Source organism: Pangasianodon hypophthalmus, chromosome 18, assembly GCF_027358585.1.
Source record: "Pangasianodon hypophthalmus isolate fPanHyp1 chromosome 18, fPanHyp1.pri, whole genome shotgun sequence".
NCBI lineage: Eukaryota > Metazoa > Chordata > Actinopteri > Siluriformes > Pangasiidae > Pangasianodon > Pangasianodon hypophthalmus.
The window spans coordinates 3,550,262-3,574,081 of NC_069727.1; the positions used below are offsets into that span (position 1 = coordinate 3,550,262).

General features: G+C 38.5%; 1 protein-coding gene across 1 annotated transcript in view; it reads right to left on the reverse strand.

Annotated features, from left to right (window-relative positions):
* Window positions 1–23,820, reverse strand: part of LOC113532275 (uncharacterized) — a 61,554-nt gene that overhangs the window by 11,201 nt on the left and 26,533 nt on the right. Inside the window, exons 9-12 of the mRNA XM_026923579.3 lie at window positions 23,331–23,415; window positions 18,377–18,439; window positions 10,829–11,074; window positions 869–939 (exon numbers count right to left, since the gene is read on the reverse strand). Coding sequence (XP_026779380.3) covers window positions 869–939; window positions 10,829–11,074; window positions 18,377–18,439; window positions 23,331–23,415 — 465 coding nt within the window. The remainder of the gene's footprint in view (window positions 1–868; window positions 940–10,828; window positions 11,075–18,376; window positions 18,440–23,330; window positions 23,416–23,820) is intronic.

Here is a 23,820-nt window from a genome sequence, read left to right on the forward strand (position 1 = left end):
ACTCACCATCAACTTTATTAGGAAAACCTGTTCGGCTGCACAGTTATCTAATCAGCCAATCAGCAGCCCAATGCATAAAATCATGCAGATACAGGTCAAGAGCTTCAGTTAATGTTCACATCAAACATAATGTTCACATCAAACATTACAGCAAACAAAATGGGGAAAAAAAGTGATCTCTCTGAATTGTGGCGTGGTTGTTGGTGCCAGATGGGCTGGTTTGAGTATTTCAGGACCTGCTGATCTCCTGGGATTTTCACACACAACAATCTTTAGAGTTTACACAGAATTGTGCGAGAAAGAAAATACACTGAGTGAGCGACAGTTCTGTGGGTCTTGTTGATAAGAGAGGACAGAAGAGAACGGCCAGATTGGTTTGAGCTGCCAGGAAGGATATAGTAACTCATATAAACACTCTTTACAACCGTGGTGAGCAGAAAAGCATCTCTGCATGCACAAAACATCAAACATCAAACCTTGAGGTGGATGGGCTACAACAGCAGAAGACCACATTGGGTTCCACTCCTGTCAGCTAAGAACAGGAATCTGAGACTATCATGGGCACAGATTCATCCAACTGGACAGTTGAAGATTAGAAAAAAATCACCTGGTCTTTCTCCAGTCTTCACCTGTCCAGTCTGGGTGAGTCTGTGCTCATGATAATCTCAGATTCCTGTGGTTGGCTGACAAGACTGGAACCTGATGTGGTCTTCATCTGTGGTCTTCAGATGCTAGATGCTAGTCTGAAAAGACTTGTGGAGCGGAAGTGATGAAAACAGATGATTTGTACACAGTCTACTCGGGGACAGAATGTCAGGTTGGATTTGAGGTTGTGTTTAATAAGGTGTATAATGTGTCTCTTACGTACAGCTTCAAAAGCACGTCTGTATGCGGCGAGCTTCTCAGGACTGATAATGCAGTACTTGGCCAGGAAATCAACTGCACAAAGAAACCGAGTCAGTGAGTTAGTATGTTTATTTATCAGACATTTGTTTCAAACATTCTGGCAATAGGACAGGATTCTGATTATAGAAAAGATTCTAATACAGTTATTTGCATGCCACAGCTCCTCCTATTGCCTAAAGTACAACACAAATATACAGCTACAACACCAAACCCTATACCTGACTGTCAGCAGACTGGATTGACATGTTAAAGCTAAGTACAGATGTGCAACTTTTAGGTGTTTGTGAGAATAGTGTAGGTTGTATATACTGTAGTTTTTTCTATTATATCATAAATATGTGCGTAGCAATATACATCTGCACAGCTAGCAGTGTTTATGGTAGGGGACCAAGCTCCTTTTAGTACACTATACAGAAGAAAAATAAGAATAAATTATTATTATTATTATTATTATTATTATTATTGTTGTTGTTGTTGTCAATTTATTTTACATTAACTTTTTTTTACTCATTTTTTATGTGGGTTTTGACTAATAATAATAATAATAATAATAATATGTTTTATATGTTTTAATTTAAACAATGAAAGTAGATTAAAATACAAAAAATAACTAATTAACTAGAAATTAACTAAAAAAAATGGAAAAGGAAAAATTAACCAAAGTGTAGCACAATAAAAATCTACAACTAATATTAAAATAATTGTTCAAATACTACATAATAAGCATGTTAATAAATGTCAAGGATTCAGAGAAAAGCTGACTTCCATAACTAATAAAAGCGTCCAGTCTCAGTAGATTAACTAGCTTTATTATCTCATTACTGTTGCTCATTATTACACCAAACTAAAGGATTTTTTCATTAAAGAGAATATAGAGTGCAATGGAAGGTGGCCTTCTCATAGATAACTATATTCCCCATATGTATAAAAGTAGTTATAAAGAATTTATTGTATAACAGATTATATTCTGTAGCTTTTCCTCTCTGTTGTTTGCTGACACAGAGTCTGAGAGGCAGCCGGTCCAGATGGAGCGGTTCAGCCAAGCGACCTCGACATTTTGAGACGTAAAATCAAAGCATGAAAGAGCAAGAGAGAGAGAGAGAGAGAGAGAGAGAGAGGGAGAGAGAGATGCTGTTGTATTTGTCTACAACAAATATTGTTTTTTTAAATAATTTTTATAATTTTATTTTTATTTATTGTCTTATTGACATGAGAGAGAGAGATTTTGTTGTATTTGTTTGAATCAGAGAGAGAGAGAGAGAGAGAGGGAGAGAGAGATTTTGTTGTATTTGTTCGAATCAGAGAGAAACAAATAGGATCAAATCGGAGGTGCAGTGGGCTGGAAGAAAAGCGTCGCAGGACGTGTGGAATCAGAAATTTGCAGATTAACGCCAGGACATATTGCAGAAAGTTGACCGTTATAAAAAAAAAAAAAAAGAGGTGTGGAGGAAGACAAAATGGAAAGGGAATTTAAGAGGGACTGGGTTTTAAGCTGCTGCCACTCCGATTGAGGAGATGAGAGAGAAAGAGGGAGAAAGAGAGATAGAGTGTGAAAGAGAGAGAATCCACTGAATAATGAGTCCATTCATGAGGCCAGGTTGAAGAATAGCAATGACAGAGTTGCTATCAGTGTGGATTTAAAGGCCGGGGTCCGCGGGTCTGCTCCCTGTTCGCAGGGGGCCGCTTCAATCTTCCATTTATCTGCTTACTCTTAATCAAACCTCGGCTTCTCGCCTTTTACATGCAAAGTGCTACATTCGCATCTAGTCAACTTGACTTGTTAAGGCTTGATTGATCAAAAACCCCTTGGCCCCGAGACGCACATCTGTTTGCAAATAGCCGGGGACGAGCCCCGGACCTGGCGTCGTGCGGCCGGTCCCAGAGCAGCGGACGGATTTAGCTTGAAATCTATTCTGGCAGACGCGCTCAATGGGGAAGGAGAAAAGACGGAGAGAGAGAGAGAGATGTGTTCGGATCATTGCACTGATCCACACTGGGATTCTGTTGAGAGAATGGGGGAATGGAGACCACTCTCCATTTTCTTTTTAACCCTCTCTCTCTCTCTCTCTCTCTCTTTCTCTCTCTCTCTCTCTCTGTCTTGTTCTTTATCAGGCAGTAGCAGTAGATCAGGTCAGCTCTTCCTCCAGGCCTGACACTCCAACATACATCTGGCTGTTACGCAGGTGCTGCTCTGTGCTACGTCTCCGTTAGGAAAAGATTTTTAAAAAAAAATATTTTCAAGAGTAGATTTTTGGTTCCTTATGTGCAGTACTCCATTAGTATTGATTCAATATGACTAAACTCTTATACAACAGCAATTTGCCAATAATTACAAATTTCTGTTAATTAAAGCACAACATGAACTTTTTATCTGTTTATAGTTACATTTAATGGTGGGGAATGTACGTGAAACAAGTTAGCTCAAGTTAGTTCTCACTTACATTATAGCAGCTATATACTGTCGTTCTCTCACCAGCTTCTCTCTCTTTTTCTCTCTCTCTCGAAGTTAATGAGACAAAAAAACGCAGCTTGTCATGTTAGAGAGAAACCGCAAGGCGTAAACTCCTCTGTCCTGAAGATGCCAGAAAACTTAACCTTACAGCTCTGAATGTTACAAAGCACTGACACTGGAGACTCCTTCCATAAATAAATAACATGTTTTTTAATCGGTTTATGTGGAATGTCCACCGTACAAGTGTTAGAACGAGCGCATTAACATAAACCTGCGAATTCAATTACAGCCGGAACTACTGTCAGTACTGCTGACCAATCAGATTCAAGAATATAAATTATTGCTAATTTATCACTAAGTGTGTATTAGGAATGAATTTTGGCTACTTTTTCATTTTTCCGTGCGTTCTGTACTCTCGCTTGTGTTTGCCGCACCGGAAAAGTCAACAGTGCCTGACTATCACTCTCTTGTGTGTAGCTCTTCCCCTTTCCATAATAAGCTTGTTTCTCGTCTCACTCCTGCCCTGCCAGTCGCTGTTTGTGTGTGTGTGTGTGTGTGTGTCTGTGTGTGTGTTGGAGAAAGCTTTCTGTTGGAAAATCAGGAGAACAAAAGGTGCAGTGGAGTGAGAGATTGAGGGAGGAAGCCCAGGCGGGTCAGAAGGGTTGGGGTGGAGGGGGCACAAAGGCGTGAGGCTAAATCCTTCTGCCTGATAGCCTTATCTGATTCCATTCCAGCGGCTGATGGCTTTTTTTTTTTCCTTCCACACCCCGGGCCTGCGCAGTGCACAGGTTGAGCTCTTTGGTGTGAAGCCTAGCAGAAAATGTTAATCAAGAAACCAGAAAGAGGGAGTGAAGGTGATTCTGGAGTGACGATGGCGAAGTTGATGGGATGTGCTCGCATCATGTAGTTATCCCAGCATCTCGGGATCCTGAATCCACACACACACACACACACACACACAACACGTCATGAGGTTCTACTGTCTCCTTTTATTTCAATAACTATGAATAATGCATGATCGAACAACCCGTGTTCTGTTCATCTCACATCTATCAGGGGAATTTTTTTTTTTTTGGCTTGCAGCTCAGAAAAATGGTTTTATTTAGTTTCTTACAAACAGGAATACATTTTAGATTTTAATGTGTTTGCCCTCAATTTTAATTGACCTGTGCCCCTGGAAAACACCATCACAGACACACAGAGGCCTCATTGTGGTTTTTTTTGGGTCATTTTATTATATTGTTTCTTCTCTCCTAATCTGTGCTTCTCTTTGTTTATGCTCATCATCATCATCATCATCATCATCATCATCGTCATCATGTATAGAAATTTCTATCTGATGCTCTACTAACAAGGACACACTTTTATTGTATTGTGTGTGTGTGTGTGTGTCCTAGTTTCTGTGTTAAATGTGAGTCATTGTCTCTCCAGACCATTTCTCAAAAAGAAAATGCTCAGATTGTAAAAACAAACAGAAATATAACTGTGGTGGTTAGTGTATTAAATGCATGATTGGGTTGTGTAGGCTATTATGTAGACAGCATATGTATAACAAACATGTATGTGATGTATTTATTAGCCTAAATGTTACGCTATAGAGTCAGTATATAAGCTAGGATGATGGCAATGGAGAGATTAACGCTGGGTGTGCCGTTTTTCCATAGACACTTCCTGACTTCTCTCTCGGCATGATGATTCAGACCATTATGGCCCACTCACAGCCTACGGCCTTCACCGGGACAAATTTAAAGCTATAGTGCACAGGATTGTTCTGACAAATGACAAATTAAACATGATTATTGAGTCAGGGGACAAAGAATTGTCTATAATACGATGTTCTTGAGATGCTGTAATAGTAATTCACAGTCATCTGTTGAAATCGGTGGGAAATTTGTACCCGTACATCACACTCAAAACTTAGGCGGGAAATAGGTTCAAGTACGAGGTGATGGGCAGGAGCTGGAGCCAATCAGGAGACAGAAAGAACATATACTGGAACAGAAACAAGGATTCGTGACTAGAGTTTTATCTTTTTTTGTGTGAGGCTAGTGAATGATAAGCTGATTAGCTGACTTTGCGTATGAGGCAAAGAGCTGCATTCAAGTGCAGAGTGATTTATTAAAAATAACAAGGAAGTCTTGCAGATAAGAGCAAAGCCAAAATTGTAAAAAATATATATTCAAGTGATCTACAAACTGTAAAATGTAAAAACTTGACTGATTACACTTTGGGAATCACACAGCCAAGGTCGCCTGTCAGGGTTATTTCAGGTTTGCGTGATCAGTAATTAGGGGATTGTGAATGAAGAAGGGGGTCATGTGACTTTTTGAGTGGCTTGTAGTGCATGGGTTGTCTGAGAATTCTGGGAGTACATAGTAGCTGTGTAACGCTGCGTTAGCTTTTAACTCTGATCGACCTTTGATTAACAAAAAGAAAAGAAAACGCCCGCTCAATTTGGAATTCCTGCTCGGAAGAGTAAGGAAGGTGTCTTGAACGAGTTGAGCATATGATATCATGTACATCAAATATCAAAATAATAAACCAAAATATCACTTCACTACTAAGATTTAAAAAAATGACCATACTTTTTGCTGTTTTAAGAAAGTAAATACGTCATAAACATCACAGCTCGTTGAAACACACACTTTCATGGAAGCGTCCTCCCTTGTAGCTTGTAGCTCAAACATGCTGATTCTGTACTCCGACTTCCTACTTCTGAGCTACGATGGAATGATGCTAGCTCTCTTATTCAAACATCTTCATACTTCATGTGAACAGGTTTTTATTATATTTGATTTAATAAAAAAAAGTGCAAATGCTTAATAGTAAAAAAAAAAGCTTACTATTTTGCTAACAGGCTGTTGCTTATTGCACTCAGAATCTAGCTAGTTATCTAGTAAGGTTAAATTAATCTACATTGTTAACTAATCAGGTTAATTCACCAGAGTTAAGAGCTGAGTGAGATGTGTATGTCCAGATGAAACGACTATTTACCCTTTTCAAAGAAGATAAGATGCTAGCGTTTATTTGGCTAATAAAGACTATACTGTATCTTGCAATATGTTTATGTAATTTTGATGCAAAAATTGACAAAAAATTAGTTTGCTCACCTAACTGTAATTAATTATAAGCCATAAGGACAGACACAGACATATCAAAAAGCCTTTTTGTTACATTTTCATAATATCTATGTTAAAAACACCTTAAATATCATAATTATTAGCACCCATGGAAGACGTACAGTTTCCCCATCTCCTAAATCCCACCCAAATTAGCTAGTGATAACATCACTGTTATGACGCCATTCATGTCCTGAAAGATCACAATCCTTAATGTCTGAGCCTGATATACAAGTGTGAAGTGTGTATTATAGGTTCTTGTGTATAAAAATATTTGCCCTGTTTTCTGGTCTCTTAGTAACGGGGGGTTGTTTTGGGGGTGTTGGTGGGAGGACGCAATATTTGGCAACCCTTCTGAGGGAAGTGTGTTGTTGGATGGTGGGCACGTGGCTCCGCCCCTTCACTTTCCCTGAAAAGGAGAGAGAAAACAAACAAAGACACACGCGGGCACCACACACCTCCTGCTGGCTGGGTGCCACACACACACACACACACACATATAGAGAGAGAGAGAGAGAGAGAGGCCACAATCCCTCACAAACGCTGGTGCTGGACTCTGATCCCTACTGATAACTCCACAAAAAGGCAAATCATCTGTTCGAACCAGCGATGTGCAGCGATAACTTCACAAAGCCCAAATCATGTGGCATTATTGCTGCGCCGCTCCTTGACATTGTGCCATTAATAAGGCCATTGAAGAGACGCCTGCGCTGTTTAGACGCCGTATAATGGACTCTTTGACAGAATCTCTTGGCTTTCCTTTGGCTTTGAATGCGGCGTGCATGTTCTATGCCCGACGCTCGTCAATAGCCAGGCTTGTTTGTTTACCCAGTCATTCTGTTCTGATGGTAAACACACACACACACACACACACACACACACACACACACACACACACACACACATGCTGTCCTTAAAAACTCAGCAAACACAACTCACATAAAGGCACTGTACACTAAAACACACATATTCAACTTTCCAGCTTTTAATCGATGTGACAACAGCAGAGCAAACAACTGAGCTGCAAGCTTTCTACCCACAGACTGCATGCACATCAGTGTGTGTGTGTGTGTGTGTGTGTGTGTGTGTGTGTGTGTGTTAGGGCGGGGCAGTCCACCAGGTGTTCCCAATCATCACCGACATTCATCAAAGACCTGCACTCTCTCTTTCTCTTTCTCTCTCTCTCTCTCTCTCTCTCTCTCTCTCTGAGTCATGGCAGGAAGCTCAGGTACACACACTCTCGTTGTGAGTCACGTTCTACCAGAGCCCACGCACAAATCAGTCAAGGCGAGCGTTGAAGTCAAACTCCACCCTGAACCACATATTTGAAAGATTGATTTGACATTTTGTGATGTATTCAGTGATTCTGGTGCTAATGTGTCAGTTGGTGTTGGATTTCCGTTATTCTTCGGAGAACTTATAGGCTGTGTGTCGCTCTGACGTCACAGGGGACCATTGTTATTGTTACTGTTATTGTTATTGCTAGCGCTAGTTACAATGGAAAAAAAAAAATCAACAATCTCAAACAGTAGACGTTGATGCAAATGCTGGGCTCAAAGTCCCAGAATGCAATGCAGCTGAGTTACGGCAGAGAGTTATGGCTAGTTATCGATCTATGAGATGATGAGCACGGTGGCGTGAATGTTTTGAAGTTTGGAAACTGATCTGTTTGAGAATAGTGTACAGATTAGGAAGTCAGAGAGCTGAAGGATTAAAGCGCCGCTGCATCACTTTATTTAGATGGAGATGAAGCAAGTGGTTCATCTCTTTCAGCGGGTAGAACGGCATCATGGGTAATGTAGGAAAAACGTTAACCAAAGTGAAAACAAAGCAAAATGCCGAAGAAAGAAGATATTATAAATGAAATCCTGGAGGTCCAGGTCCTTGAGGGTGGATTTGTGTTTTTTTTTTTTTTAAGTTGCTTTCGCAGACACAGGTCACAGAACAAGAGGAATGAAGGGGAAGATGAGGACATGCTATTCTGAGACCCTTGTTATTTCTGTGTTGCATTTTTTACTCACTATTATTGAAAGACTCTGTGCCAATTAAGTCCAATTAGGGCCTTTCAGTGCCTAATGACGAGCCACGTTTGCAAGTGTCAGAGAGGTCTGATAGACACACACACATACACACACGCACGCACGCACACACACACACACGCCACAGTTGGGACAGTTGCATAAAGTGACCCTGTGCACGAATTTACACCAAGCGTAGACAATTCAGATTGTTCTGCGAGAAAAACACATAAATGGCTATTCACGTAAAAAAATTCCACAAAGAAGTGCCACTCCTCTCCTGCATGTGAGCGACAGCTGCATGCTTCCTCCTCTCTCACTTGATTAAGGGGCTGAAGAGAACCTGTCCAATCAGGCCTTTTGTTACTGTGCCCCCGCGTTCACACAAGAACGCCCAAACTCACCCCCCCCCGTGACCCTTACTGACCTTTCCCCACCCCTTCACCTTGACCTTCACTAAACACTCTCCTCTGTGTCCAATCACACAAAAAAGAGGGATTGGGGGGGACTCGGGGTGGGGGACACACATCACAGCACTGCTAACCAGTCAGACCCTTGAAAAAAATGAAAAAAAGGGTAGGACGCCACTTCAGAGCATAGCTAATTAAAAAAAATCAAGTGCAAAGCTGCAGGATCGAAGATAAACAATGGCACAGGAGGTGTGTGATTACGCTGGTGGGATTTTGGGTTGGTGTAATATGTTTTTTAATATTTATATCTGACAGCTAGTTAAATGTGCAATAGTCAAATAAAAAAAAATTGGGACTATTACAAATAGCCTGGAAAATATGTACAACATGATAAAAATAATGGTTTAAGCTATAGCCTCAGCATAGATGTATTATGTGGTTGAGAAAACTTCTTTTTATAGACACTCCCCCAATACCCCTTTACTCCGCCCCCCATCTCAGTCTGTTCAGAAAGAAAAAACAGCCAGATACTTTTGCAGTAAGAAAAAACCTTGCTTTGTTTTAAAAAATAAAAATAAAAAATAGCAACAAGAAATTCAGTAAAACCAGAAGTGGTTTTCCAAGATGGATTAATTTATTATTGAAGCTGGATGCAGAATTAGTCCTGGACAGATTTAAATAGTTTGAATGGCCAACTTCACATGACGAATCAAGTCTATATAAGAGCAAAAGCACTCTTGGCCATTCTCATGAATCAGTATGAGCCGTATTTCATGTGTTTATAGTGTTATAAATTGGCTTTCAAGTAGCTGAATGGACCATTGTGTAGCTTACAGTGCTAGCGATGCTAATACCGGAGCTTACAAGCTCAAAACCTCATTACAAAGAAAACCAAGACATTCTCATAAATCAGTATGAGCAGAATTTTGTGTGTTTATCGTCTCATAACTTGGCTTTCAAGCAGCTGAATTGCCGAGTGAGCTTAAAAAATTGTTTTATGATAGTCCTTGCTAATACTAATGCAGATTAGCAGGCTAGCTCTCGCTGAACTACTGTAGGTTCTTTCACCATAGGAGCTTTGTGTACATGGGTGTGAATGGAGGGGTTGAGTAACTATAAATTGATAAAAAATTACAATGTGTCATTCTTTAATAAAGACAAAAGCTCTGGCAAATCGCTGTGTAATGTACAGTACACTGAATAATGTATTAACTTTTCCAGCTAATGAATACATTTATGCAATTATGTGTTTGGTTTTAAATTTGTACACATTATTGTTGTTTAAAAAATAGCCATTTTCGACTGCTTGTTATCATTTTACGGCTATAAACAGATGGAAAAAATAAGCCACTTTGCTCTGTAGACATTGTCAGTACCATATAATATTACGAGTACTAATAAAATGGCGTCATTGTCATTACCATAACCATAACTTTTGCACTACAAGTCAATCTAAATTTCTGTTACAGATGGAGGGACTTAGAGTATTCTCAGATTTCAAAGCTTACGATGTGTTCAAATGGAGTAATCTTTAAAATTAAGTAGCTATAATTAGGAGAACTCTGTTGCTAAGCAACTGTGGATGCTGAACATAAACTAGATAATGACAATAACAATTTAGTAGCTAGCACATAGCTGTTAATGATTTGATATAGACAGTGGAAAGAAGGAAAAAACATTGAGAATATCAACATTTTCCTCAGATGTGTTGATACTTTATTAAGAAAAGACTTGATACGGATAAAATGACACCGTCATCACACTTAGCGTTAATTACTAGCTAACTTCCATCTCTTCTGCCTTCGACATTGCTGCATCACAACTTGTGATAGTGTTCAAATTTCTAAATGAAACCTAGGACTGGTTTTCTCCAAGCGTTAACCGTGTTAGCATCGTCAGTTGAACAGAACTTTTTTTACTCACAGTCCTCAAACCTGGAGCAGCTTCTCGGCTTGCTGGGCTCAGTCGGCTTGTTTCCGTCTCGCAGTTTGGTGTAAATTTGCAGTGCTTTGGTCTTCCGCTCTTCTTCCTTCCCTCCCAGCATCCTCCTGTGATGCCTCCTCCGCCTGTCTTTGATGTGGTTCGGTCCTCTGCGCACTCCTGTAGCAGGTCGCTCTCGCTTTCCTGGACAAGCTGCTCTTTGGGAGGTTTCTTCAGTCACTCTGGGCTCTAAATTACACAAATGACACATGACAAAATGCTTTATTTAAACTCGTATCTATTGAATTCTGCATTCTGATTGGTCAGAAGGTGTTGATTAATTTTCTATAACAGCAGCTCTGACAGTAGTGCAGCTGCAAATCGTTTCTATAGTAACAGCTCATTCACAGGGACTCGTACAGTGGACGCTGTACGTAAACGGATTAAAAAACACATGTAATTGTTGACATGGAAGGAGTCTCCAGTGTCAAAACTTTATAACGTTTTCAGACATGGGAAAGTCTTCAGGACAGATTAGTATACACTTTTCCATTTCTATTTATGTCTCAACTTAAAGAGAAAGTGACATTATGATATAACGAGAACTAACTTGTTTGACAGACGTTCCACAACATTAAATATAACTCTAAATGGATAAAAAGTACATGACATTCCTTAATTAATACAAAGTTTTACTCATTGGATTAGACTTGCTGTAGTATTTTGTCACATTACTGGAAAATAATCAACTTCAGGGTGATAGAGTAGCAGATTTCTGCGTTTATTAAGAGTTCATACTGAGAAATTAAGAATGTTCATGTTTCGGTTAGATTAATGCAATATCTGTACCGCCTTCGACAATTTATTTACGATTGATTAATTTTCCTCCAGCTTCTTCTATCCTCCCTCTCACCTCTCAGAATCAAGTCATTTCTTTTCCGTATTTCACGCCTCCATCCCCATTTACCCTGTTCCTGTAACTGCCCCTCCCAAAAAGCTTTAGTCTGTTCATTTGCTAGTGGCCCACAGTTCGGCTCAAGATTACTCACTGAAATGTTTTCACAGAACACCTCCTACTTTTAAGACACAAAGAGTGAGCTTTTGTGTTTCACCTTTAAAACTTATTGAAGGTTCTGGCCTTTAATTTTAGACGCTACTTTCACTTCGCAAGGCACATGTCGCAACAGAGCATACTGAGCTAACAAATAGTATGTATTAATGTAATGATGTATTTAATCCATTGTAAATATAGAGCAGTTGTTTATCTGATGTCTCAGTGACAGGCTGAAGTTACGCCAGTCTCTGTCCTGCCCTGCAAAACTGACACCTTAGTAAGTGAAAATATCTTGATTATTGTCAGATTTATCTAGTATTTCCTATTATAACGTTACAATTAACCAAATATAAGTTAAGAAACCTATTTCTAGACATTTTTTTTAACTTATTTGAAACCTTACATTTTCTTGTTCTATTGTCAGATTATTTTTTGCTTCTTTCTAGAAATAAATACCTAAAATGAGCAAAATGATCTGCCAATAGAACAAGACTATTTCAAGTTTGAAATTAGGAAAAATGTCTAGAACTATTTTTTTTAATTTTTTTTTTTAACTAATCTTATATGTAGTTTGATGTATGCATGTAATAAGCAATACTAGATCATTTTGACTATATTCAAGGTATTTTCACCTTCTAAGATGTCTTTTTTTTTTTTTTTGCAGTGTGACAAGAGAGAGAGAACATAGATGCTGGTGAGGGAACAACTGTTTAAGCCTATAGTACATGTAGCCTCTATAATGTGAGCGTGAACAGGAGCTACCTTGTAACTATAAATAGATAAAAAGTACTTAATAAGTAAAAAATTTTAATAGTTGGGAAACTGCTGTGGTGTAAGAGGAATAAAATACTTTGGGGACGTGGTGCTATGGGAACAGATTCTACTTCAGGGTGGGAACAGGAACTTTGCTTCATCACACCATCCCATCACTGATTATTTTACTATAACAGCACCACACGCAGTGTTTTATTCATTTATTCCTTATTTGCTGTAACTAGCAGATCATCATATATATGTATATATGTGTATATACATATACACACACACACACACACACACAGCCATAACATTAAAAACATTAAAACCACCTGCCTAATACTGTATGTGTGTGTGTGTGTGTGTGTATATATATATATATATATATATATATATATATATATATATATATATATATATATATATTTATATATATACACACTCTGTTTGAAAATGCAAACCAGTTAATGATGTCATGTCTTAATGACAGCCATCTTTCCATCTTTATTCCTAAGATATGCCTGTACTTGCAATTTTGGATGCTAATTTAATTATTTTTACACCCTTCAATATAAAACTCACTTGTCACTTTTTACACTGTGCTCTGTTTATAGTCACTGAAGTCATTAAAGCTCAAGCCCTTGATATCTCCTTCAGTCCTGCCTCAACGTTCCACACCATTAACCCGAGTGATGTCCCGTTGCTGCTTTCATTCAAAATGCCGTCAATTGTCATCATTTGTCTATGTAAATATTAGGACGTGTAATGGACAGAGGCATGTCTCATTAAGCAGCTTTTCTTTCATGACCCAGCTCGCAGTCAGGACTCAGTTACGCTCCTCTGCTCCTCTGATGTCTCTGTAATTCTTCTCTGCACAGGTTCATACATCGCACACTGGCAGTGTTCTGATGATATTTTGAGACATGACAACAAGCGACATTATGCAAAATAAGTCTTAGATCTCAGAAACGATTATAATTAAAAAAAAAAAACATTTTAGCTGATTTAGCTGATTTCTTTCTAAAATTGCACTACAGTGAAACTGAGAGAACTGATGCAGTTTAAAGATAAATGGACACACTTAATACCGAACACTGATTATTCTGTTCTTTTAGAAACTTCCTCTTACACATTACTATATGGTAATAAAGCATCAATAAGCTGGCACGGTAGCCAAACAACTGTATTCACTAATTCTATGCATGTATTGCCATTGTTATTATTATTATTATTATTATTATTATTATTATTATGCAAAGATCTTTAGGTCAAATGAGAACAGTTTTTGCTAGTGGCCCACAATTCGGCTCAAGATTACTCACTGAAATGTTTTCACAGAACACCTCCTACTTTTAAGACACAAAGAGTGAGCTTTTTGTGTTCCGCCTTTAAAACTTATTGAAGGTTCTGGCCTTTAATTTTAGACGCTACTTTCACTTCGCAAGGCACATGTCGCAACAGAGCATACTGAGCTAACAAATAGTATGTATTAATGTAATGAGGTATTTAATCCATTGTAAATATAGAGCAGTTGTTTATCTGATGTAACAGTAATGGGCCTACGTAAATTCACCCATATCACTCCTGTCCTAGCTTCTCTGCTTTCCTTACTTTTTCCTTACATCTGCTTTCCTAGCTGAACTGCTTTCCTTACATAACCCTGCTCCAGCTCTTAGATCTGGTAGTCTTAGATTGCTCATTGTTCCTAGAGTTAAACTAAAGAAAAGGGGGGAACGTGCCTTTGCTGTTTTAGGCCCTAAACTCTGGAATAGCTTACCAGTTTACGTTAGATCTGCTCCTACTTTACAGGTTTTTAAATCTCTACTCAAAACACATTACTTCTCCATCACTTTCAATGTCCCTTGATGTTTCATCTCTGTTTTTGACTTGATGGCAATCCTGGTTCTATTTCTTATATTTTGTTACATTTTAAAATAGAGTTGTTGATGTAATTTGGTTTTTAGTTGTGATTTTGTTTATTAACTTTATGTTTTATTTACTACTTATTTTATTTGATGCTGTAAAGCACATTGGTCAGCTGCTGCTGTTGTAAATGGTGCTAGATAAATAAATTAAACTTGAAACTTGAAACTTGATGTCTCAGTGACAGGCTGAAGTTACGCCAGTCTCTGTCCTGCCCTGCAAAACTGACACCTTAGTAAGTGAAAATATCTTGATTATTGTCAGATTTATCTAGTATTTCCTATTATAACGTTACAATTAACCAAATATAAGTTAAGAAACCTATTTATAGATATATTTTTATAAATAATTTATAAAATATATATTTATTATATAATATTATATAATAAATATATAATAAATATTTTATTATAAATAAATACCTAAAATGAGCAAAATGATCTGCCAATAGAACAAGACTATTTCAAGCTTGAAATTAGGAAAAATGTCTAGAACTATTTTTTATTTATTTATTTATTTATTTATTTTTGCAGTGTGTCACTTTTAACCTGACAAGAGAGAGAGAACATAGACGCTGGTGAGGGAACAACTGTTTAAGCACATGTAGCTGCTATAATGTGAGTGTGAACAGGAACTAACTTGTAACTATAAATAGATAAAAAGTACTTAATAAGTAAAAAAATTGTAATAGTTGGGAAACTGCTGTGGTGTGAAAGGAATAAAATACTTTGAGGACGTGATTTCTTTATAAAATTGCTCTACAGTGAAACTGAGAGAACTGATGCAGCATTGTATCTTTATCAGGTGCTGATGTTTTAATGACCAGACCAGAAAATACTTTCTAGAGAATAAAATGTTTGGTGTTTGGACCCCTTCAAGCAAACTGTGTGTGTGTGTGTATGTGTGTGTGTGTGTGTGTGTGTGTTTTATGAGGCCAGCTGATTGCATTCAGCCAGTCCTATCTCCAGTTCTAACACAACCTAATCCTCTAGTGCACAACACTGATTAGTGAATGGTCAAAGCTGGAGACAAGGCATCGACCTGCTTAGAAACCATCTTAAACACACACACACACACACACACACACACACACACACTAGGTTACCAAAGCAACCAGTCTGTCTGAAAGAGGCAGATAGTTGGATTTGGCTGAGAGTGGCAGAGTCAAATCCTCCATCTAACCCTCCTCTGAGATTGCAAGGCCACCAAGGGCAAAGCACACACACACACACACACACACTGCTTGCTTTCTTGGGTGGAAATCCCCACCACCAGTCGACCAGAGTGAAGCAAGAAGGTCAGCCGTGTATCTCTTTTCTTTGTGTGTTTGAGAAAGGGATGAGCGGCGATGACCCAATCAGCCGGCCGCTCCTGCCACCCAGAGCCTGAAGAATAGCCGGGAGTGCTGGAGGAAGAAAGAGAAAATCCCTCCTCAATTATTATTCATTGCTACGATTGTCCCTTTTGGACTCCCATTTCCCAACACATCATCCTTTTCTGCTGGTGCTGTCAAGTGCCAATCAAAGCGCCGGTATCCGGATTTTAGCGCTGTCCAAACGATAGAGGATTTTCCACCAGACAATAGCCGCTGATCCTTTTGCGACTGTTTTTCTTTTCTCTTTAAATGCTGAGACAATGGCGGCACGGCCACAGTGTCAGTGTGTGGTCCTAGATTGGAGGCATGGTGGTGTGGTGGGGGTGAGTGGTGAAATGAAATGATGGAATGGTGTCCCGAACATGGCTAATCTCTCCTTCTCCATCTCACTCATTCACGCCCCTAATCTGTTCTCACAGTGGCCCGGTGTCTTCCGGAACAATCCCGAAGGGTCAGTCCAGCTTAGTAAGCCTTTGTCGGCTCTGGACCATGGGTGACATTCATAGGCCTCAGTGACATCTTCAGTTTCAGCTGAATGCTAAAGACAAGAGGGGAAAAGACTCAAGGCGAGGCAAAAGGAGAACGGCAACAGTAGCCGAACCATTGCGAGTAGGGATTAGGGCAGCAATGCATTCAGGATGAGGCCAGAGGACAAAAGGCCAGGCCGAGAGCTCACAGCAATGCATCGTAGTTTCAAATCTCTGTATATGTACTCTTTCTAACAATATAAAAAAAAACTATGATCATTTTTAAAACTGCTTTTGGAAAAGGAAACTTTAAGTCAGGATAGCAACGTGGAACCCAAACACTTGAAGCCATAGAACCTGAGTGTTAAGCTAGCTAGCCAGCTAACTTACTCAAATCGTGGTTGTTATAGTAACATTATATTTTAACAGATTTGCATGGCTGAGAAAATCCATCCATCTTCCATACCGCTTATCCTACAAAGGGTTGCGAGGGCCCCTGGAGCCTATCCCAGGGGACTCGGGGCACAAGGCAGGGGACATTCTGGATGGTGTGCCAACCCAGCACAGGCCACAATCATGCACACACTCACACACAATTTGGAAATGCCAGTCAGCCTACAGCGCATGTCTTTGGACTGGGGGAGGAAACCGGAGTACCCGAAGGAAACCCTCGAAGCATGCGAGAACATGCAATCTCCGCATACACAGGGTGGAGACGGGATCTGAACCCCCAACCCCACCCAGAGGTGTAAGGCAACAGTGCTAAAGTGACAAATGATAGTTAGATTACTAGCCGTTAGCTAGCTGGCTAGTTCAGTTATATAAAGTTGGTGATGAAACAAATTGAAAAGGTTGCAGTATATCTTTCAAGTTTGGCTGCTTTTAAATTAAATCAGTAAATCTCTAAGAATATAACTATACAAACTGAGACTCGAACACTGATATCCCACTCGTTTATCTGAGATAACTTAGCTAGATAGCTAATTTAGCTAATGTTAGTGATGTAGGAAAATTGTGAATATTATGCTGTATTTTTATAGTTGAGCTGCTGTTAATGAATTAATAAACAAATCAGTTTCAAGTCTCAGAATCTGAAATCCCACTCGTGTCTACCTGTGCCAAATTAGCTATCTAGCTAGTTTATTACCAGTTAGCTAGCTGGCTAGAAAAATTAGCTAATGTTAGTGATATTAGTGTATCTCAGATAGCAAGAGGACTAGATAGCAATAGTATTGAAAATCCGTGTATACTCATAAATCACAGCTTTTTTTTTAATGAGGGTAAAGAGGTAATGTTCCTGTGCCTTTTATGTATTAATAAATAAAGTAAATAATTAAAATATCAACAAATTATTTTCGTAGATTATAGATTATTTTATTGGTTTAATATTACATGTTTGAGGTGCTATGTAGTTGAGGTGTTGATTTTAAACTCAGAATTGCTCAGGATGTCAGTCACAGATTGAGTTGTCAGGTTGGAGTATGTACACTTCAATTCCTGTAATAATGTTTGCACCAGTGATAACACACACACACACACACACACTCAGAGACACACACATCTTCCTCTCAGCAGGATCCAGTAATCTCATGTCCACTGTTTTGGGGCGTCTTCAAAGCCCAGTGGTTGCTGGCGTGACCCCACCGCGACCCCACACTGACCCTGTGAGTGACCACGTCTTTGGACTCCAGGAGGGTCATTGTGCCATAACGCGCACACACACACACACCATCTCCAAGGTTACATCAGTGACATCTCTTTCATGCAGAGCACCTCTGTTTGCGATAATCACCTCCCTGATTCCAGCTTTTTTTGTCTTGGGTTGTTATTTTGGACAAAAGAAAGCTGCTACTTTTTTAACGGTTGTAGATACAGCTTGGCTCGTAAAGGGCGAGGTGTAAAGGAAAGACTCTTCCATTAACGCCTTATTGGAGGTAATTGTCTCACTGTAAGGTTCATAGAAGAACGTCACTCACCGATTGGCTGTGCGCTCAGGTGGAGATTGGTGTCGCTGATGAGGTCACTTCCTCCCGATTGCGCTATAAGTGCAGAAAGAAACAATAGTAGACAAATAACCACTATGTAAATTAAACTCATAGGCAGTAGTAGTTGAACTCTGCATTATAAGACTGACATAATCATGTCATAGGCATGTCGTTGAAGACATGAAACACAAACTTTATGAAACCCATCATAACATGGCCACATGGAATAGTAAATTTCTGATGGGCTGCTTAGATTTTCATTTTATATATCTTGTTTATACACAACGCTGATGAATTCTGGATTCTGATTGGTCAAAAGGTGTTGATTAATTTCTATAACAGCATCTCTGACAGTAGTGCAGCTGCAAATCACGGGTTTATATTAATCGTATTATTGTTTATAAAGGGACTTGTACGACAGACACTCCATCTGTTTCATGCGTAATTGTTGATATGAGTTAGTTTCCTGTAAGGAGACACTTATTTCACATTTTTGGAAGGAGTCTCCAGTGTCAGTGCTTTGTAACAGTCAGGAGTAAAGCTGCAACTTGAAGTTTTCTTGTGTTTTTTTTTTTTCTTGACTGTTTACAGCTGCCATAACATAAGTGCAGACATTCTACAAAATTAAATGTAACTATAAATAGATAAATATTATGACACAGGAAAATTGCTGTGGTATAAGAGGAATAAAACACTTCGCAGTGTTGTTATAGGAAAATAATCAACTTAAGGGTTGTAACAGTAACTCCGCTTCAATACACCATGCTACTGTTGATTATTTTCACAGATTGCATTATTTTTTATTTATTACACGCTAAAAATGACTAGTTGTCCTATAGTAAGTTTATACCGTATGTTATAATCAATGTGATGAGACGCCATTTATAATGCAGCCAAAGCCTCTAACACTAATGTGTTATAATATCTATAAGACATGCAGTAAATCCATTATATATCATATATAATAATACATCATGACAGTGATCATGGTAATCGTCCATGGCACATTTACAACATGTTAATGTCAGTCTTATGACACAGGGTTAAAGGTAAAGTGTTAAAAATGCTAAGCTGTCCTGTGTGTCCTTGTGTCTCTGCTTGGGTGAGTGTGCAAAACTGGCTGTCTAATGGAGATAAATGTGTGTGTGGGCTACATGGGACATTAAACCCACAGCACGGTGACTGATGCCTGCCTCCACTTCACTTCGTATCCAGGTTACACAAGAGTCAAGTGGAGGAAAGCCTTGGAGTGTGTGTAAACTTAAAAAAAGATGAAATAAAAGTGTCACAGTGACAAACGAGAGGCAGAGACATTAGCAAAAGTGGAAGAAAGTAAGTGGTCTTCGCATGTCTCAAGCTAAGGCTGAGTGCAAAAGTTTGTACACCCTTACTCTAAAAAGTCATTTAATGTGATTTCATTTTTTTCCCCAGTTATTCCTTTATTATTACAAGTAACAAAACAATGTATGTTTCTGAATCTATGAATGAAATATCAGATATTTTTAGCTTGTTTTGGCGAATTTCTTTCACTCTTCTTATACTGTATATAGTCTTATATTTGTGCATATTGTTCCATTTCTGAGAGACAGCTTTCACTGTTTCTCTAAATATTTTGAAGTTTGTTTCTTCAGGTCTGTCGAAGGTGGATAGTTTCTGTCAGATGTGTCACTCATGCCTTAAATAAGATTTAAAGTAAAGACGTGCTCTCTATTTAAAGACACTACAGGTGAATAGGGTAACTTTCTAAAACAATAGATATCACTCTCAACCTTTGCCACTTGATTGCTGGGTATTTTTTGTACTTTTTGCTTTTAAAAAATATATTTATTAATGCAAATGAGGTAGACATACATTTGCGTACTGTGAAGACGCTCTCAAGAGAAAGTCTTTTACAGAAATTTGTTTTGGAAAATAATTTCTTTAACGTTTAATCAGGAAAGCACAATGCACTGTCATTATGCAGTGTCTCAGTATGAAATCGATCACAAATCCAACAACGATCAACTTTTTATCTTTCTAATTAAAGGATAGGAATGAATATGAAAAATTTCAGATCATCTAGAAATGGAGGTTTTTGGTTCTGAATATAGAAAAATACTGATTCTGATTTTGGGAAAGATGGTTTATGTGATTTAAATATGTTTCCACGCTATCAAGTAATGTTTCTTGATAGTGTGGAAACATAAAGAAAATTGAAGTGTATATCGTGAAATCACATAAACTGACATATATATATCAGGAAAAATGCTTTACAGGCATTTGGTATATGTGTGGTACATATATGTGATGGTAAAGTGGGTGGAGCTTAACAGCTTCCGATAATGCATTGTTTGCAAGAGGCCAATACAACATCAGTGAAATATATATATATAAAAACCTGAAAAATGATTGACCAGAATTGCTGTTTATATCTCTATTGTCTTGCGTTTTCAAATAAATGAACCAAAGCATGTCAACAAGGAGGCAAACTTTTGAGCTTGAGAATAAAAATGCCTTCTGTTTCAATAGCTGTAATATTTAAAGCTACATTAATCAAACACTGGATTGTGTTTTGTAGATAAACTCTAAAACGGAGGTCCAAACTTTTTTGCACTGAACTGCACACGCCACCTTGGAGCCGTTATTTCATTTATGTACGTGACACGGCCACACAGGAGGAGAAGGAGCTGGCGCTGGGCAGTTTGCTCTCAGGGAGGATTATGGGGATTAAGTGTACCGGAGGCAGAGAGACACCAAACACTGACACTGAGAAGAGACACACGGCTACAGGTGAGGAACTGCTCCATCACACAACATCACCGAGGATGGCTTTTTAAAGGAAAGCAGCACCAGATCCACAACATTTCACCAACATGCACTTGTTCAGAAAGTACTGAGGATAAGTAAACACTAATTTGTATCACAGTGCTGTTCGATTCTCAATTCTGATTGGTCTGAAGACTCACAAATCATTATTTAATATTACACAATAATTGCAGCAAACATTTCCATTATGGATTATTTTCCTACAACTACACAACTACACTCGTTTCTGATTGGCTGATTATCATATTTATACCACAGCACTGATGAATCTCTTGAATCTTGAATCTCATTAATCAGAGGGTGTTGATTAATTTTCTATAACAGCAGCTCTGACATTACTGACATTTCTTATCGTTTCTATAGTGACAGTGCATTCACAGGAACTTGTATAGCTGACACAAATAAATAAAAAGATAGAAATCTAAATATAAATGTATAATTTTTGACGTGGTGAAATTTTATGTAAGAAAACAATGGACACGCCACTTAAATTAATTTTTTTTAAATGTTTGTACTTGTTGATATGGTGAAGGAGATGATTATTTAACATTTGTGGAAGGAGTCTCCAGTGTCAGCGGTTTGTAACAGACAGAGGTAAAGCTTTAACTTTCTTTTATTTTTTCCAACATCTTCAGTAACATGACTGAGAGAAATAAAGAGAGGCTGGTGATGGGACGACTGTTTAAAGCTGGAAATAACTTGTTTAGTGGATGTTCCGCAACATTAAATGTAACTATAACCGGACAAAAAGTATGTGTCATTCTTTAATTAATAAGTAAATAGTAACTCTTGGCAAAGAGGAATAAAACACTTTCACACAAATTAACTAGAGCGTGTCAATGGGAATGCAACTTTAGAGCCTGGTAATAAGATACATTGTACAATAGAGGTGCTTTTTTCTTTTTCATTTTTTTCACCCAGAAGTTAAAAACATACAATTTTGCACATCTTCAGATTTACTCTATACACTTTATACGCTATTAGTTGTACTGTAGCTACTAAATAATTCATACTAGTTACTCAGTGATATGCTTTATGGTGAATAATAACAATAAACTGACCCTTTTAGGGGGTTATGTATGTTTTTTTGAGCTATTAAAAAGGATCTTGAGTCTCCAGAACCCCAAACAGGATAAGGGTTAAGTCATTATGATTATTTATAAGAGTAAAAACCTTTGTCCAAACTCCGTTGCTGTATTAGTTGAGAGTAAATTAGTAGATAATGGGAAGGTGCCAGAACATTTCCTTATTAGCAGGGTTGTGTCTGTAATATCCTAATGGACCAGATGGAGAATTGTAACAAAGCTTTTGTTTCCTCAGTGGGCCATTGTTACGGCTAATACGAGCTAAACTTCTTCCGAATGGATGTTTGAATTTGCGACATCCTTTCCTGTGTGGTCTCCTAACGTGGAGCATTTGTAGTAGAAACACCGGCACGTTTCTCACATTCTGATTTGAGTTTTACTCCGTGAGTGCACGCTCAAAGCAAACGCAGAGTGTAGTGTTATTTTAGTCTTGTCATATATAATTTAACACAGACAGTATGCATTTTTAACACAAATATATGCCCTGTTTCAAGAGAAAGTGACGGAACGACTGTTTGTAGCTGCAGTGAAGTAAGTGAGAACACTTGTTTCGCAGACATTCTGCAACATTAAGTGGACAAAAATGTATCACGTGATGTTCTTTAATTTAAAAAAAAAAAGGAATTTTTGGCAAATTGCTGTAGTTGAAATCAAATAAAACACTTCAGGACATGCAGTTATAGGAAAATAATCAACGGGGGTAACAGTATCTCCGCTTGGTGTTTGCAGGCAGTTTACCTGTGTGAAGCGTGCAAGTCCCTGTGCAAGTTGTTACTATAGAAACAATAATGTGTCAGCTGTTATAGACAATGAATCAACAGCTTTTGACCAATCAGAATCCAGAATTCTACAGCACTGATTTTTCTTCGTCATGTCTCAAAATGGTGATATTTACGACCAGATCATTAATGAGAAAATGTGACAAATGTGTTTTTATTGTTAAACCAACCCATTAAGTTCATTATTGATCTTTGTTTTTTAAAAAATGGGAATGATTGTGTTGTGGCAATTGATTTATTCTTTTATGTAAGGCTTTAAGAAATCAGGACGTGCACCTTTTTCCTCACAGGGCGTGTTTTCTCTCGAACCACAACTGAGAGACCAGGAGGAAGATCTCGAGATGTCTTCAGCATCACTAAGCTTTTGATGCAAACACACACACACACACACAAAAATACATATAATGTTAACATTTATGAAGGATCAACTTTAATGATCATGAGGTGTGTGTGTGTGTGTGTGTGTGTGTGTGTGTGTGTGCGCGATCTGTTCAGCACAATGGCATCTCTGCATGAAGCAGCTCCCTGGATAATCGGCCCCCAGGAACCTCCATTGTGACGGAGCCGAAATGACGAAGGCTCACAGGCCGCTCATTTCTCCAGCTAAATTCTCAAAGACTTAATAGAGAAAGATCAATAATGCCTTTAACACACTCGTGCACCTGCAGGTGCGTCTATTGCTCTGAATCTTACCACTTGCTGCTACCGTTTAGCCTCAGAGCCATGCCCTTTTCCCCCTGCCTTAATCTCTACAACGCAAAAACCC